The 27,569-nt window shown below is 44.2% G+C and overlaps 1 protein-coding gene across 1 annotated transcript; it reads left to right on the forward strand.

Moving 5' to 3' along the window:
• The first annotated feature begins 21,659 nt into the window (after positions 1 to 21,659).
• rpl14 (ribosomal protein L14) lies at positions 21,660 to 25,232 on the forward strand. The gene is made up of 6 exons (XM_072261019.1): positions 21,660 to 21,745; positions 22,123 to 22,224; positions 23,029 to 23,123; positions 24,262 to 24,361; positions 24,467 to 24,520; positions 25,123 to 25,232. Exons 1-6 carry the CDS (start codon positions 21,665 to 21,667, stop codon positions 25,183 to 25,185), a joined length of 495 nt encoding a protein of 164 aa, XP_072117120.1. The 5' UTR covers positions 21,660 to 21,664; the 3' UTR covers positions 25,186 to 25,232.
• Positions 25,233 to 27,569: the final 2,337 nt, after the last annotated feature.

The following is a 27,569-nucleotide window of genomic DNA, read 5'->3' on the forward strand; positions in this document are numbered from 1 at the left end:
TGAAGCAATGAATGACGAGTTGTTCGTAAGACTCCACGCTAATCCTGGAAGCTGTTTAATAAACATTACTTGCATTTCACCAACCACAATGAAAAAATGCCAGCAGAAAGACAGTTAGAACTATCCATCTGTCTCCTCCCCTTAGGGAGGCCCGATTATATGCAGAAGATTATTTCAAGGTAAAAGTTGTATTTCTATATAAAGGTCCACTTATTTTTTTAAAAAAACAGATATTGGTAATTTTAGATAGGAAGCCAAGATATGTAATGTTCAAGCTGAAGAGAAGAACCAAACACAGATCAAATTGGGCTAGAAATTGAACCAGGGTGACCTTGGGGCATTTGGTGGGGTTGGGGCACACAGATCCCTCATGAGCGAGGACTGACACTCTCCATTTCTTAGATATTATCTTAGTGCCCCTGGTGAAGCACCAAGGACCCCCCACCCAGTGATGAAAGCAGCCACATTTGAATTTACTGCATGTGTCACAACAGCTGTCCTATAAGAAACTTGGGCAGGGGCTGCGGATCTAAAATTCAAGAGCTCTGGATGGGTGCAGTGAGCAGTCGTGAGTGTAATGGAGAAAGAGTTGAGGAGTGGTGCCAGAGGAAGTGTGGAACTGGCAATGGACACAATACGTTGGCAATTCCTATTCCCCTATAGATGCCGCTCATCTGCTGAATTTCTCCAGCAGGTTGTTGTAAGCATGTCAGGTGTTATGGCTTTGGTTGGAGATCAGGATGTTGTAGTATTCAGAAGAATGGAGAAAATGGGGCTGATGAATAGTGAGAATGGGTGAGAGCAGTGTCTTTTAACGTGTCCTTTAATACAATACCCAACACTCCTAACCACTACATCAATGTGCACAGAGAGTGTGTCCTTTGCCCTTTCCTAGGTTATGGGTGACACTTATTACTAAACATGTTGTCTGCCATGTAGTCTGAAAGGTAAACTAATACTGGCTTGTTCCCTGTTTTTTTGTGCTGCCCAAGACTGCAAGAAATTGCAGTAAGTTGTTAACACAGTGTAGTCTGACATGCAAACGAGCCCTCCCTTCACTACATCTATGTCCATCTAACCTCCCTCTGCCTTGCAAAAATAGCCAACATAATCAAAAATTGGAACTTCCCAGCAGCCAATGGTTTTAATTCCAATTCCCATTCCTGTACTGACATGTTGGTTCACAGCTTCCTCTTGTGCCAAGATGAGGCCACCCTCATGGTCGATGAGAAAAGCCTTATATTCCATCTGAGTAGCTTCCAACCTGATGGCATAAATATCGATTTCTCCTTCAGCTAAGAAAAAATTTCCCTTTCCCTCCCCTCTTCTTCTATTTCCCACTCTGGCTCCTTACCTCTTCTCATCTCCCTATCGCCTCCCCCTGGGTCCCCTCCTCCTCCCCTTTCTCCTATAGTCCACTCTCCTCTCCTAACAGATTCCTTCCTCTCCCGCTATTTATCTTTCCCACCCACCTGGCTTCACCTGTCACCTCCTGGCAATCCTCCTTGCCCTTTCCCCACCTTTTTATTTTGGTGTCTTCCCCCTTCCTTTCCAACCCTGAAAGGAGTCTTGGCCTGAAGCACAGACATTTTCTGCATTTCCATATAAGCTGCCTGACCTGCTGAGTTCATCCACCATTTTGTGTTGTACTGCTCTGGATTTCCAGCTTCTGCAGAGTTTCTTGTGTGTATAATCAACAACCCCCACCCCACCCCAGTCAGTCTCTCTTCTCCCTCCTCACACTGGGTAGAAGATTCAAAAGCAAGAGAGCATGTATCTCTAAGCTTAATGACAGCTTCTGTCTGACAGTAATCACACTCGAACAGAGCTCTTATACAGTTATGATGTACTCCTGACCTTTCAGTCTACCTTGGTGTGGCCCTTGTACTGTACTTGTCCACCCACTCTGCCCTTCTATTGGAACTGCAGCACTATGATCTACATTGTGCTTTCTTCCTTTTCTACTACCTCAAAGTACTTTTGTCTGTCTTGATGCCATACAAGCAATAGCTTTCCATTATACCTAGGTATATGTGACGATAATAGCCAATTACCAATTACAAGCTGTCTTTATTTCAATACTGTTAAACTATAAACAACCCAGTCTAATGGTGCAAACATGAGGAATTCTGCAGATACTGGAAATTCAAGCAACACACATGTGGCCTTCTATATATTGGCGAGACCCAACGCAGACTGGGAGATCGTTTTGCTGAACACCTACGCTCTGTCTGCCAGAGAAAGCAGGGTCTCCCAGTGGCCACACATTTTAATTCCACATCCCATTCCCATTCTGACATGTCTATCCACGGCCTCCTCTACTGCAAAGATGAAGCCACGCTCAGGTTGGAGGAACAACACCTTATATTCCGTCTGGGTAGCCTCCAACCTGATGGCATGAACATGAAGTTAGTCTTCTCTAACTTCTGCTAAGGCCCCACCCCCCCCTCGTACCCCATCCGTTATTTATTTATATACACACATTCTTTCTCTCACTCTCCTTTTTCTCCTTCTGCCCCTCTGACTATACCCCTTGCCCATCCTCTGGGTTTCCCCCCCCTCCCCCCTCCCCCATGGGCCTCCTGTCCCATGATCCTCTCATATCCCTTTTGCCAATCACCTGTCCAGCTCTTGGTTCCATCCCTCCCCCTCCTGTCTTCTCCTATCATTTTGGATCTCCCCCTCCCCCTCCCACTTTCAAATCTCTTATTAGCTCTTCCTTCGGTTAGTCCTGACGAAGGGTCTCGGCCCGAAACGTCGACTGTACCTCTTCCTAGAGATGCTGCCTGGCCTGCTGCGCTCACCAGCAACTTTGATGTGTGTTGCCAGTCTAATGGTGTTGGGTTTACAAAAACCATTATAAAGCCTTAAACAGCTCTTGAGGAAATGTGCTGAACATATGCCTAGCATGATGACTGAACTTTTATATTTTGGTATAAAGCGGCTTCTGTGATAGCTAAAAATAAAACTGGAATGAGCATTGTTTGTATGCTTATGGAAGCAGGATCAGAGTACCAAGGTCTTCAGTGACATCTAAGGCATTGTTTGTTCATTTCTGTACAACTAAAAGAATTCAAATAAAGAAAGGTATTTGCTCAGGGTTTTGTAGTCAGCTCAGATAAAGGGATAAACTATTGTTCAAAATTAGAACAAGAAATTACTTGAATTCCTGCATGAAGTTCTGACGCAAATCATTTCCAATTATTCTGTTTCTGTTGGGCAGCAAATCGTTCATTCCTTTCGAAGGTGGTTGAACTTTGATTCTGTGTTCTCTGTAGAGTCCTTTTGAGAATAGAGAAACAGTCAAAGATCACTTGACCTCCGCAAGCCTAATTCACTATCCCCGCCGCTCTTTGGCTGTCCCTTCCTCCCATTCCGGTTCTGAGCACCTGCAGAGGCTGATGAAGCCGATGAGGAGCCTGTGGGCCCTACCATGGGTGGGACAGGATATAGTTGTTGGTGTGGGAGAAAACATTATTCTGGAGGTGGACCCGCTCCTGTTGTTTACTTAAGGCACCACAGTAGTGTAGCAGTTAGCGTGACGCTATTACAGCTCGGGCATTGTGGAGTTTGGAGTTCAATTCCAGTGCCATCTTTAAGGAACGTGTACATTCTAACCATGAGCCGTGTGGGTTTCCTCTGACTGCTCTGCTCTGGTTTTCTTCCACAGTCCAAAGATGTAAGGTCTTAGTCACTAAAATCGTGCAACATTTCCAAGCTGAAGGTAATTTTTATTCTTCTCAAAGCTAACATTTACCTGTGCTCCACGGTACAGCATCGTATCAAACCCAGAATCATTACTATCATACCTATGCAAATGCCGCACAGGCTGTGTAATTTCTAACTCTGCAAGAACAAAATTTTAAGCAAAGTAACACAATGGGATGTAACTTCAGAAGTTCATGGTCTTAATGCGATTTATTTGTGTTTTAAAGACATTTTAATGTTCAAGGCAAGAGCAAATGCCCAGAGTTGTATAGATTTCCAGCTTGCTGCTGAAAGTCTCCTCACTCCAACGTATTTGGAGAGAGCTCAAAACAGAACTGCTCCCACTTCCAATAAACATGAAGCTGCAATAGAAACTCTCCTTTATAAATTGACAGATTCACCTAGGGAGCTTGCAGGAATGGCTAGTGTGCAAAATGGAAATGTCACTTGTATAGAAGACTGTATAATGCTGAGGTTTAGCTTTGAAGTAAAGCACAAAAGGATTTCCATTTTCTGTACCTTACCCAAGCTTAACACTAATATTGAATGTGATGTTAGAATATGTCCATTAATTGCATTTTGATTAGGAAACATAGCAACAGAGAGCCCTATTTATTCATTTTGTATCCTCTGTTGGAGTTAGATTGGTGATCCATATCTGGCCTGAGCCCAGCATTTTTGTTGGACATAACTCTGGTTTTAAAAGTGAGACATACAGGTCTTTGTCTTCTAATTATTGTGCTGCAACAACCAAAGATAAGTGAACATCCATTTCCCCTGCCTATCTCATTTCCAGTCATGGAGTATATTTGACTATTGATTATAATGCTGAAGTATTAAAGACTGAGTTCAAATTTGATGAAAAATATGATTAAGTAAACCTGGTCAATTGTCGCATGCCACTAAATTCAGAGCTCAATAACAATATAAACACGTTTTTCTTTAGTGATTTCCATGAGCCTCAGGATGTCCATTTTATGGTCTCTTAAATACTTTGAGGTTCAGTCATGAAATGGTATTGGAAATGTAGCCACCAATTTGTCTGTAGTGAATTTGCTTCATGAATAGCAACATGATATTGACCAAATAATGTTGATTAATAATGTTAACCCCAGGACGCTCAGGAGTACTCACCTACTCAGGATCTAGAGATGTATTGCCAGCGCCTGAGAGAGCAAAGAAAGTTTTTATCTGAAATGTAACCGCTTTGACCCAGGACTCCCTCAGTTCCTCTTTACCATGAATCACTTAATGTGGTTTAAGGTTAAAGATCATATACAAAGTTGGTGTGCAATAAATATTCTGTCATCAGTCTTATTCATATCTGAAAAAAAACATGTCTTAATAGAAACCCCTTCCCCTCACTTCTTTGCTTCTTCATAAATGAGTCAACGTTAGAGCATCGTTCAGGAGTGTGAACCCACAGAAAGCACCCAGCCCAGATGGTGTACCTGGCCGAGTACTAAAGACCCGTGCTGATCAACTGGTTGGTGTGTTCACTGAGGTCTTTAACCTTTCGCTTTGGCAGTCTGAAGTACCCATCTGCTTCAAGCAGGCTTCAGTTATACCGGTGCCTAAGAAGAACGTGGTAACCTGCCTCAGTGACTATCCTCCAGTTCCACTTATAGCCACAATGATGAAATGTTTTGAGAGGTTGATGATGAAACATGTTGTGGCATTTGGTCCATGGTGACAGATGAGGAAGTTTGTTTAACTTGACAACTGTTTTTTGTGATAATCAAAAAAAGAACAGAGATGGAGCTATGACCTGGGGAGAGAGCCCACTCAGCCACCATACAGACGGGGGAGGTGATAGTTAAGGTGACCCACAAACACACATGCGAATAACTGAATAACCCAAGCTAAAATGTAACACCAAATAAACTTGAACATCCCACCATAACCCCACGAAAGTATTTTAACACAAAAACAACAAATAGCACAAGTCACCCCGCCCCCGCCCCCCAAGTGCCACATTATCAACTCCTGCCTAGGAGGCAACTTGTATCAGTCCATACAGGAACTGATGAGACCTAATTTGGAGTATAGTGTGTAGTTTTGGTCACCTACCTACCGGAAAGATGTAAATGAGATTGAAAGCGTGCAGACAAGATTTTGCCAGTTGTAGGGAAAAGTTGAATAGTTTAGGCATTTATTTCCTAGAACGTAGAAGATTGAGAGGAGATTTCATAGACATATACAAAATTATGTGGGCGATAGATAGGATAAATACAAGTAGGCTTTTTTCCACTGAGGTTGGTGAGACTACAGCTAGAGGTCATAGGTTAAAGGTGAAAAGTGAAAAGTTCAAGGAGAACATGAGGGGAAACTTCTTTACTCAGAGGGTAGAGAAAGTGTGGAATGAGCTTCCAGTGCAAGTGGGTCAATTTCAACACTTAAGAGAATTTTGGTTAGATACATGGATGTAAGGGATATGGAGGACCACGTTCCAGGTGCAGGTCGGTAGAACTAGGCAGATTAATGGTTTGGTACAGACTAGATGGGCCAAGTGTACTGTTTGTGTGCTGTAGGAGTCTATGACTTTATGAGACTATGACAGCCTAGATTCTCCTATCTTGCCATCCTGTCCTTCCTTCTAACTGGAACATACCTGTCCTGTACTCTGTGCAGTTGGCCTTTAAACACCCTCCATATGTCAGATGTGGACTTGCTTGGAAACAACTGTTCCCAATTACCCCTCCATAGTTCCTACCTAATGCTCTCATAATTTGTCCTGCTCCAAATATTCTTCTGTAAGGTCCATATTTATCCTTATCTATAGCCGTCTTAAAACTTAAGGAGTTGTGGTTACTGTCCCCAGCTGTTAACCAACTTCAAGGTCAGTTACCAGGCCAGGCTTATGTCTCAACACCAGGTCTATTACAGCCTCTCTTGTTGTCGGACTAGCTACATATTGATTTAAGAACAATGGCCGCTCTGCTTAAACCTAACTTCTTTCTATTGACCCTTGCGAAGTTTCTAATAACCCAGCCAATCTACTGCTTTGCAGACAAGTGCAGACAGGCCCTGTTTGCTTTTTAAACCAGTTAGATGAGAGATATCACTGCTGCCTGGTAGTTAGTGAGCAATGTGCCCAGTTTGAAATGTTTATCCTCAAATGCTCTTCTCTTCATATTTGTGCTGGCACGTTTACAATGTTACCTTCATCGAGAAGTGGTTCCCAAAGCACAGAAAGTGGTCTAAGTTCTCCAGGGTCTTGTCACCGAGCTCTGTGGCCTGAGGCTGGTGTTGTCCATTGAAGCTAATGGTGCACCTAACCCTACAGATGTTAGATGTAAAGTCCATACTCCTGTTCACCTTAGGAATGAGCCAGAAACGATTCAGAGCTCAAACTCCAAACATGTACTTGCATAAACATCGTCTACAGAGAGCAGTTCCATAGCTGAAGCCGGGGTGTCACTGGTTCTAGAGTGGAGATGCATAGACTATTTTCCACTTGTGCTGCCGCTCAGATTGATTATAGTAAAGCACAAATGTAACTCGCCTAGAAATTGGGCAGTATTACTTTTGGGCATTGGGTAAGACGGGGTACATGGATCAGGCACATGAATGGCGAAGACTGAATCAAGGGTGCCTTGTTAGTGTTCCTGGTGAAGCAACATGGGCCCGGCGGTGAGGAGGATACCCAAATACGGCCTTTGCCCTCTTGAAGGCTGCTGTGATAGAAGGCACCAACAGTGTTGTGGCTTGGTCTGCAGACCAGGAATGGTTCTAGGCTCATGTGATGTGGTCATTTGGACCCTGTGGGAATGGCTGGGGTCAGGATACGGAGTGATGACTGTGTGTATTAGGACATAAACAATGTTTCTAATGTCTGGTTTAGGTATGGATAAATGATGCCTCTCTTTTACCCTTGCTCACTTTGGCAAGTGTAATACAAATATATTAGCTGTTTGCAGACTGCCATTGTAAACAAATAGCATCTAAAAAACATGGGAAAATCTTTTCAACTATTATCCAATGTGATGTCTTGTTCATAAGTATTTAAAGCTATAAACAATTTTAAACATCAGCCGCAGATTGAATGAATCTTGTCCTTGGTCTTATTCAGTTCCCGCACAGGTGTAGGTGTGACAGATAGATGCTGACTTCTCCTGTTTTACAATGACAGACATCTTGTAATTGCATACAACAGATTCTGAGATACAGTAGCTGAAATTAAAACTGGAACCAGGATTGTTTCTGTGCTTGTAAAAGCAATATCATGCTATATGGGACTTCACTGAAGTCCTCCAATTTCCATACCATTTAAGACATTCAGATAAAGGAAGACAAATAAGAGATATGTCATCAGTTAAAACAAAGAGATAAACTCTTTGCTCATAATTGAAACAAGAAATTAGTTGAGTTGCTATTTGAAACTCTTAAGCAAATCATTCTTGATCGTACCATTTCTCACTATGCAGCAATTCATTTCCAACATTATCCAGTCTGGTCCTTTGCAATATCCCTTTGAGAACATAAAATAGGATGGTTTCTCCTGCTCAAGAGGCTCACTCGTCATTTAATAAGAGCATGGCAGATCTGTGACCTATTTGACATAGGCAGCTTTGCCTAATATTCCTTCATACAATTTACAAAAATATATCAATCTCAGGTATATATCTTTGTTTCCAGTACAGTAGAATAAGATCTGAAAGACGCTTTTAAAAATAATGAGTTTTGCTAGAATATTTGTCAGAGGGCCATGAGCTTCACTACAATAGAGCAAACTATGCCTCATTATTTACCCAAGTGCAACACAGACTAGAGGCCCCAGCAATAATAAATCAGTGCAATCATATGTTATTTGTCTTAAATGCTATTGTAATTGAAAGAAGATATGAATTTTGTGCCATTGTCTTCCTTGGAATTTGGAAACACTAGGGGCACCATGGTTTGATTTCCCTTTCAAGAGAATTTAAGAGTTTACAGTCAGGCTTTGCATCTAGCCTGTCAAGCCTTGTAAGGATCTTGTATGTTTCAAAGTCCAGGTCAAAGCTGAGTTTATTGTCATATGTACAGTACATAAGTTCAAAGTAAATTTATTATCGAAGTACATATATGCCACCATATACAACCCTGAGACTTATTTTTTGCTGGCATACTCAAATTTTTTAGATTAGATTAGATTATGAGGGCACTCAGTCCTCGTTTATTGTCATTTAGAAATGCATGCATTGAAAAATGATACGATGTTCCTTCAGAATGATATCACAAGAAACACAAGACAAATCAACTGAAAAACGGACAAAAACCACATAATTATAACATATAGTTACAACAGTGCAAAGCAATACCGTAATTTGATAAAGAGCAGACCATGGGCACGGTAAAAAAGGTCTCAAAGTTCTGACAGCCTCATCATCTCACACAGACGGCAGAAGGGAGAAACTCTCCCTGCCACAAACCTCCATGCGCCGCAAACTCGCCGATGCAGCACCATTGGAAGCACCAGACCGCAGTGGACTCTGAGTCCGTCCAAAAACTTCGAGCCTCCGACCAGCCCTGCGACACCGAGCACTGAGCGCCATCCTCTGCCGAGCACTTCGACCCCGCCCCGGCTGCCGAGCAACAAGCAAAGCCGAGGACTCGGGGCCTTCCCCTCCAGAGATTTCGGACCAGATTGCTGACTCTCTCCACCTCTGACCATCTGATGAGGAATGGCTCATGGACCTCCTTCTCCTGAAGTCAATAATCAGCTCCTTGGGTAAGAGGTCGTTGTTATGGCACCACTCTGCCAGATTTTCAATCCCCCTCCTATATACTGATTCATCACCACCTCCGATTCGCACTACAACGTCGGTGTTGTCAGCAAACTTGGATATCGCGTTGGAGTCGTGCTTAGCCCCGCGGTCATAAGTGTAAACTGTGTAGAGAGGGCTCTTGGAGAATTCTCATCAACTCCCCTCTGATGCTCCTACCACCCACCTCCCAACCTGCACGTCTTTCGGATACGGGATGACAAGGAGAGCACTTGGGGAAACCCACATGGTCACAGGAAAAAGGTGCAAACGTCACACAGACGGCACCCGAGGTCAGGGTCACAGGTGACCGGAGCTATTGGGCAGCAGCCCCATCTGCTGTGCCCTCGAGGTGATATTTGCCACTGTGAGGCACATGAAGCCGGTGGCTGCTACAATCAGAATGTAGGTCCCTACAAATGGTATGGACCTATTTTGAACTGACCAGATTTGTTTAACTGCTGCTATCCTCTCAACATACACCAGTTATGAGCTCAGCCAATTAACTGCAGAGTTAGCACTGGCTGAACCCTGAGATCATTGAAATGACCATGCAGAACCAAGTTACCATGGGGCTTAAAAGCACTGAGGAATAGAATTTAGATTGGGTTAGGACAAAGGCACCTTAGAAAGGTTCTGGATGAATTCAAGTTTATGAAAGGAGTCCTGATTGTGACATGGTAACAGTGTGCATGGACTGATTGGGCTAAATTGCCTGTCCCTGTGCTGTGTGTGAATGCAATCCTTTCCTCTGTATATTAAATCCGCAAAAAGTAACAGGGTAATTTGTCACAATCTGTTGTCAACTACGCTGAAGAAGATGCAGAAAAGATAATGTAACAAGAACAATAATGTCCCACATACACACCCGCACACACACACACAAATCGTGTATTATTATGGATGAGCAGGCCGATACATCTGATCAGAGAGATTTGAGTTTGAGCCCACCCCAGTTTAAGTACAAAGTCTTGGCTGAGACACCAGTACAGCACTGTTTTAGTACAGCCTTGTCAAAGGCGCCATGATTTAGTTAATATCTAAACCGAGACCCAATTAATTTGCACCCAGCTGGATCCAACAATTTGTGAGGTAATGTTTTAACTGTTTTAATTATGCGGCTTGATGGATAAATACTGGATCAGAATAAATTAAAAATGCATCTGGTAAGTGTTCATAGTGGAATTCATTGCCTGGGGCTCGGACACAGTGAACAGCTGTCAATAAAGATTGTACAGCTAAGCTTCATTGCCGCTAGAAAATCAGAGCAGCTCTGTACTGACATAAATCGCTGGCTTTCCTTTCCTATCTTCATAGCCTGACAGCAGAAAAAAAAGTGTTAATGAAAAGCTTCTCTTGCAATAACAGTGGAAAGCTGATTATTAAACTGTGCATTTACAACAGCTGTTAGTCTGTCAGATAAAAAAATACAACGGCGGAGCATTTGTTCCTGTTCCCTGATAAGACAAATGCAGCTTCTATTTTTAGGGTTACAGGTAATTGGCAGTTAACAGGAGCAAATACTCTAAATTATATTTAATTTCTACATAAATTATTAAAACCTACCCTCCACTGCCCAACGTGTTCCTCCACACAAACAGGCCAAGGCTATTTTAGGTCTCTGTAAACAGACAGAGGCTAGAATATTTACAGCCTCATGTGAAACAGAAACAGAGTTGACCATTTGACTCCTCAAAATTACTCCATCATTTAATAAGATCATGACTAATCCTTTGATTTTGAGTTGATCTTTCCTGCTTTCCGTTTTCTTAGAATGGCACAGCGTTCCAAAACCTAGTGACGTCTGTCGGTCTTCAATGTTCCACTTCCCAGCTCCTGAATCAGAATTAGAATCAAATTTATTATCACTAAGGCAGCATGGAATGTGTTGTTTTGTGGCAGTGCCACGTGTAAAGACAAAAAATTAATATAAATTACAAAAATAAAGAGAGTGCAGATAAAAATGGAATAATGAGACAGTGTTCATGGGTTCATGGGCTGTTCATTAACGTGACGGCTGAGGGGAAGAGGATGTCTCTGAATCAATGAGTATTGGCCTTCATCATCCTTCCCAGTGGTAGGAACAAGAAGCGACTATTTCCCAGATATGGGGTTCTTCAGTGATGGATGCGGCCCTCCTGAGGCACTGCCCCTTGAAGATGAACATAATTCATCAAATTAGAAACAAATCAGGTATCTGCGCCTGGATTTTTTTCCGTAATTCTTTTTCATTTTGACACACGTATCTTTCAGCCAAATACTGTAGCGCCACCAAGTGTATCCGTGGTGGAACGGCGTGCTCCCTCACTCATACCGTGGTTACACCCACCATAGATAATTCTCCCAGCAATCACTGGCATTTGAATTTACACCCATAATTCATAAGTGACAACCACCCATTGGATTCACTTTTCTTGACAATTAACTATTTGTATCAGTCGATGTGAGTGAAATTGCTGTAATTTATACAAGCTCTTTTAATATCAGTCATTTCCAACATCCGAGTGGGCAGTGTGGTCAGCTGGACTGGTTGGGGTAAGGGCCTGTATTGGTGCTGTATTGCTCTGTAACTCAGTATCTCAGGAAGGCAGCATCCACCTAGCCATCTTCTTGTTGTTGCCACCAGGCAGGAGGTGCGGCAGCCTGGAGACCCACTCCTCTAAGTTCAACAACATCTCTTTCTTAAACCAACCTGAAAACCCCTAATTCTCCATAAAACTACAGTGTATAGACCGCACTTACACTAATGATGCCACTTTGTTTTGTCTCTAAGTTATGTTAATTGTGCAATTTATACTTATGATGTATTTTGCTGCTGTTGCAAAAAGCTAATTTTCATGGCATTTATTCCCTGGGTATGCCCGTGACAATAAAGGTGACCTACTGCAAACAGTGGACATGGCAGCACCAGTGGAGAGAAAGACAGAGTTAATGCTTTAGGTCACTGATTTTCCACCAGAACTGGGTGAAGTTAGAAATCGGGTGTGTCTCCAGTAGCAGAGAATGGGGAGGGGTGGTGAGAATGAAGATAATGTTGATGATAGAGCGAAGACCGGGAATGACTAAATGACACGAGCAGTGGAGGGGTCTGCTGGAGAGTGCAGTGGTGGCCGGTTCATCACCGTTAATCTGTATGGAGTGGATGTGAATAGACAGGAATGGGCACAGGGCAGTTGAAGGAAAACAACAGAGATCCAACTCTGAGATTTGAACCACTGCAGCTGTTGGAAATCTTAAATGAAAGAGAACTCAGAGTTTCTGGAGAGTCTGATGACCTTTCATTCTGAAACAAATCGTAAAGACCAGTTATCTGAAATGTTTGCATTCGGTGTCTTGAAGGCTGTAACCTACCCAGTGAAAAATGAACAGGCTTGTACTGGATTTTGTTGGATTTACACGAGAGCACAAAGACAAAGAAGCCAGTGTGGGAGTGGGATGGGAAGTTAAAGGACAATTTGAAGCACCGAGCCACCTTTGGGAAATGGAGATGTTATAGAGTCATGGAGCACTACAGCAGAGAAACTGGCCCTTTGGCCCATCTAGTCCATGCTGAACTGTTATTCTGCCTAGTCCCATTGACCCATGCCTCCGTACCCCTTGTATCGTGTTCTGTACAGTGAATTAGATTTCTCCAATGTGATCAGTGAGCGCAGTACACCAAACTGGAAGAAGTCCAGTGGCCCTTCTTTCCGCAGCTGGAGCAGGTAGCTTGTCAAGCCGGGCAGCGTTTCCGGGGGTGCTTCTTGAGTCCGCAGAAGTAGCACTTCGCGGACTCGCGACTGGCAGCAGCCATGGTCGATTCACCGGCGGGTTGCAGGATCTGCAGCGCCAACAAGGCTATTGGGGGATTGCGTGCCTGGAGAGCCTCAGAGTTGCGCAGAGCAGCCTCCAACGTATCAGCCAGCTCGATCGCCGCACTTAGGGTAAGATTGGCTTTTTCCAGCAGCTGCTGGCGCACGTACAGTGACCTGGTCCCCGTGACGAAGGCGTCTCTCACTAGGAGTTCTGCATGCTGTACTGCCGTCAGTTCTTAGCAATTGCAGGCTCGCATGAGCGTCCGTAGGGCCTGGACGAACTCAGCACTTGATTCCTCGGGCCGCTGGTTTTGAGCCGCTAAACGATGTCGCGCGTAGACGCTGTTTATTGGCCGCAGGTATTGTCCTTTGAGTGCGCACATTGCGCCGTCGTAGCTCGGCTGGTCTCTGATCAGCGAATAGACCCGTGGACTGACCCTGGAGAGTAGAACTCTGCACTTCGCTACGGTGTCGGTCACTTTAATCTCCTCTAGGTACGCTTCGAAGCAGGCCAGCCAGAGATCGAAAGCGTTTCCAGCTTCAGGTGTTAGCGGGTCAAGGTCTAACTTGTTGGGTCAGAGCGCGTTTCATGCTTTAAAATTACAGTGAATAAAATTGAAGCACCTTCAATAACTCCAAAAGACTGAAGTAGGGTAAAATACTGAAAAGCTTTTATTCACTGTACAATACAGCCTCCATGGTGAGTGTCTGCCCCCGGACTGAGGGGGAGGGGCAAGGCGAAACACCTTTCTGCAGGGACCTGTGGGAGGAGCCACAGGGGCAGTCAGCAGAGGGGCGTGTCCAGACAGTTAACCCAGTTACAACATATATATGGTTTACCACACACATTCAGATTCCTTACTTGCAAGATCAATTGCTATTCACAATACAGGAGTTAGAAATCAATAGAAATTACAAGCTAACAACCAAAGATAATAATTTCGAAGTTAGTTACGTAATTGCCCCTTGGTTGGTGTGCGCCTTGCATCTTTTGATTACTTTCTTATCTTGTCTCCGTGTGTCAAATGCCTCCAGTCCCTCGCTGTGCAGAGGGAAGCTATGCTCCTCGTAGGCCTTTCTTGCTGGGGCTGACTGCACGCTTTCTGGATTCTGTGCTTGCCTGGATACCATCTTAGCCCTTGCTTTCACACATGGACCATTCAGACATCAGATGGGGGAGGGGAAGAAGTTGCTCCCGGATCACCGAGTGTCAATCTTCGGGCTCCTGTGCCTCCTCCAGGAATGGTAGTAAGAAGTGGAGGGCATGTCCCAGATGGTGAAGGTCAGTGATGGATTACGCCTTCTTGAAGATGTCCTTGACGGTGGGGAAAGTTGTGCCCGTGATGGAGCCGGCTAAACCTACAGCCGTCTGCGGCCTCTTACGATACTGCACACTGGAGCTTTCACACCAGGCTGTGATGCAGCCAGTCCAGTCAGAACGCACTGCACCGTACCTTGATAGAAATTCACAAGAGTCTCGGTGACGTACCAAATTTCTTCAGACTCCTAACAAAGTAGAGCCAGTAGAGAGCCTTCTTCATGTCCGTATCACTGTGTTGGGCTCAGGTTAAATCCTCTGAGATATTGCCGTGCAGGAACTTAAAGCTGCTCATCCTTTCTGTTGCTGACCGCTAATGAGGACCGGTGTGTGTTCTGGCGTTCCCTTCCTGAGGCCCAGACTATCCCTTGGTCTTGCTGATGCAGAGTGCAATGTTCCCTCTGAGGTGTGCGCGTGCACACATCTTTTGCTACTAGCGCACAAAGGAGTTTAAACTGCGCACAGAAGTAAACAGTGACGCATGTCGTGTTGTCTGTGAGCCGAAGTCATTCAGTCTGCTGGTTGTGTATTATTTTCTTTTTTTAAATAATGAAAAACAAACTGGACTCGGTAGTTTATTGTCCTTAGAATTGTTGCGGGGAACAGGTGAACCCAAACGCAGGGCAGACACGGAGTGAGAGTACTCTGACAAGTGTTCATTAATGGTTGCTGGGAAGGCAGGGGAGCGAGGATTAGGCCGAGGAAAGCAGAGGAGAGAGCGAGTGAATGCGGGTCGCTGCGGTGAGGGCGCGGCGTTTAACCACTGAGCCCGGGGAGAGTGTAGGCGGGTGGCAGGACAAGCCAGGGCAGGGATGCAGACAAGGGTGTGAGCAGGCAGGAGGATGAACGGGAAGGCAGGCGGCATGCAATGCTCCTGTTAACTCGGAGAGACGGAGTTACCACAGACAAACAACAGCGCAGAAACAAAACTTAGAATACACAATTCTAAGCGGCCTTGAACGTGAACTGCCACACTGGCTGAAGCAACGATCTGGCGATGAGTGGATGGAAAGCTGGGGTATTTATGCTGCAGGTTAGACGAGATTCAGGTATGCTGCGATCAGGAGTCCAGGAGAACCAAAGGAACGTCGCGCCCACCTCGTCCACACACACACACACACACACACACACACACACACACACAGACACACACACACACATTCACACACACACACACACAGATAGACACACACACACACACAGATACACACACACACACACACACACACACACACACACACACACACACACACACACACATGAGCAGGAGAAACATGGGGAAAAGGGAATTAGGAGAACATGGGAAATAAACGGAAGGGACGGCCGGGACCGTGATAAGAATAGCTTCAGGTTTACTTCCACTTAAAAATTCAATGCACACACGTTGTTGTCACTGGGCAAAAAATCTCACAGCACAAGATTTTTGCACACACTGGTCATTACAAATTAGAGGGGACATTATTAGAGTGAGATATTGTTGTTGTGTCACCACTCAATTGCCCAATCTCTCAGTCCCGTCACTATCTGCGATTTTACCAACAATATTGGCGTTATCTGCAAAGTTATTCAGCCACATAGTCATGCATGCAGAGAGAGTAGGGCAGTGGGCTGAGCATGAATCCTTGCAGTGTGCGAGGGGAAGGTGTTATCACCAATCTACATGGATTGTGGTCTCTCAACCAGGAAGTCAGAGATCCAGTGGCAGAGGGAGGTACAGAGGCCCAGGCTTTGAAGCTTGATGAGTAGTACTGCCGGGGTGATGTTATTCAATGCCAAAGCTGCCATCGATAAACTGCAGTCTAACATGGTTTGCTGTTGTCTGGCTGCTCCAAAGCAGAGTGGAGAGCCTTTGAGATTGTATCCACTGTACACCTGTTGCCTGTAGGTGAACTGCAGTTGGTCCAGATCCTTGCTTAGGCAGGAGTTAATTCCAGCCATAACTAACCTCTCAATGCACCACAGTACAGGGGAGAGTGTACAGGCAGCTGCTCTGCTCTTTTTTGGACACTGGTATGACTGATGCCCCTTTAAAGCCGTTGGGAACCTCACACTGCAGCAGTGGGCAGTTGAAGGTGTTCTTGAACACTGCAGCTGGTTGGTTGGCACAGACTTTCAGTGCCTGGTCAGGTACACCATCAATATTGGACTACTTGCGAAGGTTCATCTTCTTGATGGATGCTTGGACATCAGCCTCCAAGGTAGAGGTCACAGGGTCACTGGTGTAGTGTTATTCTCCTTTTCGAAGTGTGCGTAAAAGGTGTGGGTGGGAAAGCATTGCTGCCATTGATAGAACATCCTGGGAGTGCTTGACGGGCAGGCTTCCTCCGTGGAGGCTGAAATAGAGTTAACATTCCAGCTTACTGACCCATCTGACAAACAGTACCAGCGACCCGGGTTCAATTCCTGCCACTGTCCGTAAGGAGTTTGCACCTTCTCCCCGTGACCGCATGGGTTTCCTCCGGGTGCTCCGGTTTCCTCCCACAGTCTAAAGACGTACCGGCTGGTTTGTTAACCGGTCATTGCAAATTGTCCCGTGATTCGGCTACAGTTAAATTGGGGTTGCTGGGTGACCTGAAGGGCTGGAAGGGCCTATTCCACAATATATCTTAATAAATAAAATATATTTTAAAAAGTGATTCTTTATGGTGCTGCTTTCCAAGTTTAATGCTGTTTGCTTGATGGAACTTCATTTCCATAGAAACCATAGAAAACCATAGAAACTACAGCACAGAAACAGGCCGTTTGGCCCTTCTTGGCTGTGCTGAACCATTTTCTGCCTAGTCCCACTGACCTGCACATGGACCATATCCCTCCATACACCTCCCATCCATGTATCTGTCCAATTTATTCTTAAATGTTAAAAAAGAACCCACATTTACCACCTCGTCTGGCAGCTCATTCCATACTCCCACCACTCTCTGTGTGAAGAAGCCCCCCCTAATGTTCCCTTTAAACTTCCCCCCCCCACCCTTAACCCATGTCCTCTGGTTTTTTTCTCCCCTTGCCGCAGTGGAAAAAGCCTGCTTGCATTCACTCTATCTATACCCATCATAATTTTATATACCTCTATCAAATCTCCCCTCATTCTTCTACACTCCAGGGAATAAAGTCCCGATCTGTTCAACCTTTCTCTGTAACTGAGTTTCTCAAGTCCCTTGTAAACCTTCTCTGCACTCTTTCAACCTTATTTATATCCTTCCTGTAACTTGGTGACCAAAACTGAACACAATACTCCAGATTCGGCCTCACCAATGCCTTATACAACCTCATCATAACATTCCAGCTCTTATACTCAATACTTTGATTAATAAAGGCCAATGTACCAAAAGCTCTCTTTACAACCCTATCTACCTGTGATGCTACTTTTAGGGAATTTTGTATCTGTGTTCCCAGATCCCTCTGTTCCACTGCACTCCTCAGTGCCTTACCATTAACCCTGTATGTTCTACCTTGGTTTGTCCTTCCAACTTGTAATACCTCACACTTGTCTGTATTAAACTCCATCTGCCATTTTTCAGTCCATTTTTCCAGCTGGTCCAAGTCCCTCTGCAGGCTCTGAAAACCTTCCTCACTGTCTACTACACCTCCAATCTTTGTATCATCAGCAAATTTGCTGATCCAATTTACCACATTATCATCCAGATCATTGATATAGATGACAATTAACAATGGACCCAGTATTGATCCCTGTGGCACACCACTAGTCACAGGCCTCCACTCGGAGAAGCAATTCTCTACCACCACTCTTTGGCTTCTTCCCTTGAGCCAATGTCTAATCCAATTTACCACCTCTCCATTTATACCTAGCGAATGAATTTTCCTAACTAACCTCCCATGCGGGACCTTGTCAAAGGCCTTACTGAAGTCCATGTAGACAATATCCACTGCCTTCCCTTCATCCACTTTCCTGGTAACCTCCTCGAAAAACTCCAATAGATTGGTCAAACCTGACCTACCATGCACAAAGCCATGTTGACTCTCCCTAATAAGTCCCTGTCTATCCAAATGCTTGTAGATTCTGTCTCTTAGTACTCCCTCCAATAACTTACCTACTACCGACGTTAAACTTACTGGCCTGTAATCTCCCGGATTACTTTTCGATCCTTCTTTAAACAACGGAACAACATGAGCCACTCTCCAATCCTCCGGCACCTCACCTGTAGACGGCGACATTTTAAATATTTCTGCCAGGGCCCCTGCAATTTCAACACTAGTCTCCTTCAAGGTCCGAGGGAACACCCTGTCAGGTCCCGGGGATTTATCCACTTTAATTTTCCTCAAGACAGCAAGCACCTCCTCCTTTTCAATCTGTACAGTTTCCATGATCTCACTACTTGTTTCCCTTAATTCCATAGACTTCATGCCAGTTTCCTTAGTAAATACAGGCGCAAAAAACCTATTTAAGATCTCCCCCATTTCCTTTTGTTCCGCACATTTCTTTCCCACCTTGTTGATGAAAACTGGAATTTCCCAATGTCAGACTCCCTTTCCAGCCCTTATCACATATACTGATACTTCCTTTGGGAATTCATGTTCAAGGTTGGTATCTTATTCCTAACTATAGTGTTCCCTCGTTATTACAGTGCTTTCCACTCCCGCAGTGTGAATGAATTCTGCACCACTGTTCTGTCATCATTTTTCACTCTTCATTTCCCTTCACATAGTCTGCTTTCATTGCATTAGACAAAGGTGATAGCTAATACTGCTCTAATCCTGTCTTCTGGGTCCCCGTACCTGCCTCACAGAGTAATCATCTGTTTTAATTTTAGATTTACTGCATCTGCTGCTTTTTGTTAATTTTTTACTGATAATCATGTTCCTCTATTGTCCCTTTGAGTAACCGATTCAGCAGGACTTAATCTAAGACCAGTGATAGCCTCCTGGAACAAAGTATCCAAATAAACTTCTGGATATATCCTAATATTTAACTTAGCACCTAACGCCCTGAAATCACTTTGCAGAACCTCATCCCTCTCCCTACCTATGTCGTTGGTAACAATATGGACCATGACCTCTGGTTGCTCACCATGCCACCTAAAAGCATAGAGGACTTGATCCGAGATGTCCTGGACCCTGGCACCTGGGAGGCAACATACCATTTGGGAATCTTGTTCTCGCCCACAGAACCTCTTTGCTTTTCCCCTAACTAACGAATCCTCTAACACCACAGCTCGGCTCTTCTCCTCCTTTCCCTTCTGAGCTACAGTGCCAGAGACCTGACCGCTGTGGCCTTCCTCTGCTCGGTCATTCCACCTCCCCCCTCCCCCCCAACAACTGCATCCCAGGTAGTATGGCTGGTGTTAAGGGGAATGGCCACAGGGGCACGCTGCACTGCTGTTTAATGCCTTTCACCCTCCTTTCTGTCTGATTACCTAATTAGCTATTAAGTACTAGTTTGCCACTTTGCATGGCATTTTTATCTTTGCAAATGGAACCTGCAAGGTTTAGACAATCCAACGCTCAAAACAAAATTAAACAAATAAATATTTAACTTGAAATCAGCTCGAACAGTGCATTCCACAGCACGTTTAAAGGGAATCAGGCAGAGAACCGATAGGGATCAGATGTGTTTGGTAGAGATGATGCCCACATAACCACCAGAGATGATAGACGCTTGGTGTGGCCATTGCAGGGGCTCAGTGGGGAAGGATCACAGGATAGGGTTCTTCCGCTACTGCACAGGGTTGGGTGAGGAAGCCCCACAATTATGTAGTTGTGTATCGGGGGCCACCGTCCTTACATATCTGGAGAAGAAGGATGCTTATGTGAGAATGCTGTTCTTGGACTACAGTTCAGCATCCAACACCATAGTTCCATCCAGGCTCGACAAGAAGCTCAGAGACCTCGGCTTTGACCTTGCCTTGTGCAGCTGGATCTTGGACCTCCTGTCAGATTGTCAGCAGGTTGTAAGAGTGGGCTCCCTCACCCCCAACCCTCTGACTCTCAATACAGTAGCCCTTCAGGGCTACGTACTGAGTCCCCTCCTTTACTCTCTGTATACCCATGACTGTCACCACCCACAGCTCCAATCTGCTAATTAAATTTGCTGATGACACTACATTGATTGGCCTAATCTCAAACAATAATGAGGTGGCCTACAGGGAAGAAGTCATCTCTCTGACACAGTGGTGTCAAGAAAACAACCTCTCTCTCAATGTTGCAAAAATGAAGGAGCTGGTTGTAGATTACAGGAGGAATGGAGACGGGCTAACCCCTATTGACATCAATGGATCTGAGGCTGAGAGGGTAAACAGCTTCAAGTTCCTCGGCATCCACATCACCGAGGACCTCACGTGGTCTGTGCACACCAGCTGTGTGGTGAAACAAGCACAACAGCGCCTCTTTCGCCTCGGACTGTTGAGGAAGTTTGGTATAGGCTCCCAAATCCTAAGAACTTTCTACAGAGCACAATTGAGAGCATCCTGACTGGCTGCATCACTGCCTGGTATGGGAACTGTACCTCCCTTAATCGCAGGACTCTGCGGAGAGTGGTATGGACAATCCAGTGCATCTCTAGATGTGAACTTCCCATGATTCAGAACATTTACAAGGACAGGCGGGTACAAAGGATCTGTAGGATCATTGGGGGCCCAAATCACCCCAACCACAATCTATTCCAGCTGCTACCATCCAGGAAGTGGTACCGCAGCATAAAAGCCAGGACCAACAGGCTCCGGGACAGCTTCTTCCACCAGGCTATCAGACTGATTAACTCACACTGATCTGAGTGTATTCTATATATATTATAAATTACTATGATTGCACATTGCACATTTAGATGGAGACGTAACATAAAGATCTTTAATCTTCATGTATATGAAGGATGTAAGTAATTATCCAATTCAATGAGTGGCAAATCATATTGGTTTTAAGAAATGTAATGGATCGCTACTTAACTCATTTTCTATTAATGCAAAAATGAAAAATCATTGTACAGTTTATTCTTATAGATATTATGACTGAAGTTTAGTTTGATATATAAAAAGGAAGGATAGGTGCGGGCCAATAACTTGTACATCACTCCGTAAACTGCCCAAATGCAGCCCCCTCAACCTGTCATTCCTCCGTACCCATGCGCAGCAGCGGGCTGTTTGGAGCGCATGCGCCCCGCCTGGGTTTTGGTCAGGAGCGGAAGCGGAAACAGCTCCTCTTTCTCTTTGGCTCGCGGGCGAATCGCCATGGTGAGTGTGCTGCCGAGCGCAGTGTGGCGGTTCGGGGTTCGGGGCGCCGGCTCCCGGTCACCGGGGCTCTGGGGTCCGGGTTCCCCGTCTTCCGTTGCCGGTACGTTGGGCCCTGCTCTCCGCTGGGCATGTGAGGCCGTATCAAACCTCCCTCCTTCCACCGGCTGGCTGAGGGCCTGCGCACGGGCCTCGGCGCCGCGTGGGCTCCGGAAGGTTGGATCCGCCGCTGGCACGGAGTGAAGTAAGCGGAGGTGTGTGAAGGCCTCGTACGCCATCCCGGCGTATTGGGTGTAGCCCGGTTCTCGGGGCTCACTGACTCTTGTCCCTTTCCCCCACTACCCGCCTGGTCCTTCACTCGGCTCTCCTTGTGGTTTCAGGTCTACAAGCGGTACGTGGAGATTGGCCGCGTGGCCTACATCGCTTTCGGTCCACACGCCGGCAAGCTAGTAGCGATCGTCGATGTCATCGACCAGAACCGGGTAGGTGGTCCCAGGACCGGGGTTACTGTAGTGCAGGTCCTGAAGCCGGCCACTGTCGGGTCTCATCGTGGCAGAGTTACATTTGGTGTGGACTTCAAAATTTCCTTCCTCTGTGTCTTTTCTTGCTGACTGCTAGTCTGCAGTACTGAATTCTGTGGGCTGACACTGATCTTTAGCTTGCAAACTGGTCAACTTCATCTTGAGCTTGACTTGGTTTTCCGTGTGTGGGTAACGAGCTGGCAAGTTTGTGGGTGGTATTTTTACATCCTTTGTACCGCATGCCTAAATGTGATTTTTATATCCCCAGTTTTTTGTTTTGTGCCCCCAACTCTAAATAAAACTCTTCCTCACTGTGTTTTAATACTCCCAGGAAGGATTTGCACGTGGAATAACTGTTTTGAGTCTTTGATCTTTTCCTTTGGACAGTTGGGAACTTTAGATATCTTGTTTATGTGGCGTTTGTTTTGATACCTTTGGGAATGTTACATGTGTGTTTTGGACTTCATTAGACACAATTCTGATTTTGTCCATTGGTGTTTATCCATTGTATTCTGTTTAGTGTTTTGTTACTCCTGAATGAGGAAATTCCTTACTATAGGATTGCTAACTCCATTTCTATTCTCATTTTTCTTGTTCATTGCCCATATTTGTAATGCGCCCGAAATGGCTTTCTGTGCTTAGGGAAAATGGAAGGTTGCTAACCTTTGAAATGATTTGTGAAGTTGATAATTAAACATTTATACTTAAACAGCTTGTTTTGAAGTTCTTGCACCTTTAAATGTGATTTTTGAACCTCTCTCTCAGGCTTTGGTCGATGGTCCTTGCAGTAGTGTAAGGAGGCAGGCCATGCCATTTAAATGCATGCAGCTCACTGACTTCAAGATTAAAATACCACATAGGTAAGATCTTGATTTCATTTTGCTTAAATCTTAAATTTTTTTTATGTTTAACTTGCTGAACTCAGATTGGTTTGCAGAGTGTTTCCAGCATTTTAAGCAAAACTGAAGGTTAGATTGAAGTCAAGCCTGGGTTATTGGGCTATTTTTGAACTAAAATAATTTTGTGCCCACAGTTAAAGCTACTGCTTTGCATCTTCAGGGCCTTCGGTTCAGTCCTTATCTTTGTGCTATCCATGTGGAGTTTGCATATTTTCTGTGACTTTATTTGCCCTGTGTGTTCTGGATTCCTTCCAAAGTAAAAAAAAGACCTGCCTATCACCTCTTCTGGTGCCCCTCCACCCTGAGAGTGGCCTCATCATGGCATGTCAGAATGGGGATTGGAATTAAAACAGTTGGCCATCAGGAAATCCTGCTTTTTGCAGATGGAGCAAAAGTGGTCCCCAATTTATGTAGGGTCTCGTTAGTGTAAAAGAGGCCGGACACGAGGTGACCCCAGCAGATTCACAGAAGTGTTCTTTCATCTGGGAGGATTATTTGGTGCCCCTAAATGGAGATGAGGAAGGAGGTGAATGGACAAGGGAAACACGGATGCATCTAGTGCTCCTGATGCTGCCTCCTCTGCAAAAAAAAATGCTGGGGTGTAAATGCCATTTAATGTGGTTTATTGGCTAAGCATCAAGAGTTGATGGGCATGTGAGTGAATTGTGGGCAGCAAAATAGGCAAAGCTGGAAATGTGATTTACTAGATTGCTCTGTTGGAAGCCCGGCTGGCCCAGTGATGGCCTTCTGTGTTATAACGAGCAAATAATGTTGACTTTGTTACCTTCAGGACTGTTGTGATTGTATTGTGGTATGTTGAAATGTCTGCACATAGCAGAAACTACAGCCAGCTGAGTAGCATCAGTGGGGCGGTGGTGGTTGGGATGTGATATGCAAGGTGGAAAAAAACTGGAGTTGTGTTGTGCACATAGGTTGTGGAAAGATTATGATTTGGGGCATGGTAGAGAGCAGGGATAATTGTGTCCTGGTCACTGAGTCAGAAGATTGTACTGCTATAACTGAAATGATTTTACTCCCCTTGTTACTTGCTGTAGTTTGCATGATTTCCTTTATGCTGACTTTATATTTAATTTTCTAGTGTGCGTCACAAGTTTGTTAAAGCTGCTTGGGAAAAAGAGAAAATCAATGAGAAATGGGAAGCAACTCGTTGGGCAAAGAAGATCGAAGCCCGGGCAAAGGTGAGTACTTTTCCAAATGGCTTCCCTTTGTTCTTATTAAAAGATCTGCAGTGAACATTTGGTAATATTTTTTCAAAATGATGGATATACACTGTCTTCCCACAGAGAGCTAAAATGACTGATTTTGACCGCTATAAAGTCATGAAGGCCAAGAAAATGGTAAGTTTGTTTTGAGTTGTATACAGAGCCTTTTGCACCATGCTCTAAATTCTGCTGATCACTTGGGCCTCGAGTAATGAGATCACCTGTTGCCTGTTTGTGTATTAAATTGACTTTCTTTGTAGTGGTTTTGGATTGCTTGGGTAATGGAAGTATCTTGTGAAAGGAGTTTCTTTCCCATAATGGCTTTTAAGTTATTCATTAGAGTTAAAAGCATTGGGGACAACACTTTTATGGTCAGGTAAATGTTATTAGTAAGATGTAAAGCAAATTTAACTGAAGTCCAAAAGGTTATGCATACTTTGTAGACCCTTTCTGATTTGCATTATAGTCATAAAGGGGGGATGTGTATGCCAAATAAATTAGCGTCAATTCCAGATGCTGTCAGACAGTTCATATCTGGCTGAACAGCAACATGTGGCGCTGACAGTATTGAATGATTCATGTAGGCTGGATTGTTAGCAACAATCTGCTGGAGAAACTCAGCAGGTTAAGCACTTTGGGGGTGGGGGTGTGCATTGTAGGTGGAGAATTGTCAATGCCTTGGGATGAAGCCCTGCATCAAAGTAGATTATTGATGCTTTGTTTTTATTCTTCTTCAGAGAAACAGAATCATCAAGCTAGAATTGTCTAAACTGAAGAAAGCTGCCAGCAAAAAGGCATGAATGTCCACCTTTGAACAAAACAATAAATAACATGTATTAACACCAAATTGTTCTGTCATTAATATACATCCAGTGTTTTGAGATCCTTGCCCAAGTAATGTAGCACATCTGATATTTTTAAAGTCATACAGTGTGGGGAAACAAGCCCTTGCTGTGACTACACTGTCAACCAACCATTTACACTGTACATCAACCACTTGTACACTTGGGGTGATTTACAGTAGCTAATTAATCTAGCAACCCTTGGAGTTGGGGGGGGGGGGACCCAGATACTGTGACAGACCATACAGATATACAAATTCCTCACAGCAAATCCAGTTCTTGATTGAACCTGTGTCTCTGGCCCTGCGGCAGTGGCTTTTCCTGTTTCTGTATTTGCAGAATTTTGCTACGTGGGGGTGCTTAACAAACTATGCAATGAAATTGTATCTTAACATTGCACAACTTTTAATGTACGACAACAGCAACGTGTTTGGTACCATGCCCATTTTCTGTGAAATATGTTGAGTTTGTGAAGCTAACAATATTAATGTTGAGTATCAAGATTTTGGGATCTCGTTTGGAAAAAAAATGCAACCAGCCATTTGTTAAAGGTAATTGCTTTCAACATCCGATGCAATAAGTCAATAGCTTCACTGATGTAACTGAGATTAATTCACAACATCCATTGCCATCTTCCAGTGTGCTGGATATAGTGCAAGATCATTTATTGGTTCTCTGTTAAGTAAATACTGCATGCTGAAATTGTCCATTCTATCACTATTGGTTTAGTTTAGTTTGTGGCTAGGGCTTAGTGATTAGATAAGGTTTCTTTTTTTTTGTGTATGTGATACTTGGGCAATGTGTACTTTCTTGGAGATGTCAATGTTGTACATACTTTAAATATTGAAGACAAATCTTGGGCGAACTGACTTGGGCGTCATCTGTGGAGGGAAAGTTGACATTGCAGGGTAATAGCTGGATTTTTGCTTCTTGGATGTAATTGCCTGGCACTCATATGGTGTGAATGACCCCAGGCCTGCATATTGTCCAGGATTTGCATTTGGATGTGGACTGATGCATTTTGTAAGGAGTCTTGAATGGTGTTGAAACACTGCTGCCATCAATGGATATCCCTACTGAGCTTGTGATTGACAGAGGGCCATTGAAGCAGCTAAAGATGTTCAGGGTGTTGGAGTACCATCCTGGGGTATGGTCTTGCGGGTCTTGTTCTGTGGTCTTCTGCTTAGAATGCATGTAGTTCTGTGCCGTAGCTTCACCTGGTTAGAAGAATATAAGCTATACCATCCAATGATTTCAAAATTAGTTTTACTCTTGTGATAACTCCTGTAGCTAATACTTTGAATGACTTCAAAAATATCAATAAGATTTTTACCTTAAGTGAGCAACTATGAAAAAGGTTTTGTATTTGAAGTAAAGCTTGGGTCAAACAGCAATAGTGCAGAGATTTTCTCTTGCATTTTCGTTGGAATGGGGGGAAACTTCATGTTTGGTGCTTTATTTGTCTAACCAAGAATTGAGGCAGGGGGAAGAATGAGTCAAGGTTCAAAGGGAACTGGATTTCTAAATGTAAAATGGGCATGTTAATATAATTTTGCTTCTACCCACCAAGCTTCTTAGTCTGCAAAAGGAAATGTCTCATCTATTGTGCATAGTATTAGTAGCTTTCCCTATGTGCAAACAATGATTGGAAGTTTTAATGTGCTTCCATTTGTCTCATTGTACAGTGTTCTGAACCACTAGAGGCTTTTGCATAATTTTGACCATAATGTGTTGTTATTTTCACATGACTTCACTATTACTGTTAGCTTTTGGCATTCAAAGTAAATTTATCATCAAAGTACATATAATGTGCCCATATACAACCCTGAGAATCATTTTCTTGTGGGCATACACACTACATCCAAGAAGTGATAGAATCCATGGAAGTTTGCACCCAATAGGAGGTGCAAACAACCAATGTGCAAAAGACAGTAAACTACAAACATAAAAATAATAAACAATAAATATTGAGTACATGAGATAATTCCTTTAACAGTGAGTCCATAGGTTGTGGGAACAGTTCAGTGTTAGGATGGGTAAAGTTTCCTCTGGTTCAAGAGTCTGATGGTTGAGGGGTAAGAACTGTTCCTGAACCTAGTGGTGTGGGTCCTGAGGCTCCTGTACCTCAATGAAGCATCATTTCCATGTAGCATCAGCATCTTGGAAGGTGGATTCACTAAGATTTCATACTGCTTGTGATATTTGTATAAAGTCCACAGGGATTTTGTATGTAGGGATAACAGGACTGACAAGTGTTGATTTTTTTCCCCCTCCTGTCCTGGTATTTCAATTTCATCCAGATGTCATTGTTTCTTCCCACTCTGATGCCCATTGGCAAATGG

This window comes from Mobula birostris, chromosome 1, assembly GCF_030028105.1.
Source record: "Mobula birostris isolate sMobBir1 chromosome 1, sMobBir1.hap1, whole genome shotgun sequence".
Classification (NCBI taxonomy): Eukaryota; Metazoa; Chordata; class Chondrichthyes; order Myliobatiformes; family Myliobatidae; genus Mobula; species Mobula birostris.

Coding starts and splice junctions, on each gene's coding strand:
- rpl14 (XM_072261019.1), top strand. CDS start 21,665: ATGCGCCCCGCCTGGGTTTTGGTCAGGAGCGGAAGCGGAAACAGCTCC. Junction 21,746..22,122: donor CTCGCGGGCGAATCGCCATG/GTGAGTGTGCTG, acceptor TTGTGGTTTCAG/GTCTACAAGCGGTACGTGGA. Junction 24,362..24,466: donor AGATCGAAGCCCGGGCAAAG/GTGAGTACTTTT, acceptor GTCTTCCCACAG/AGAGCTAAAATGACTGATTT.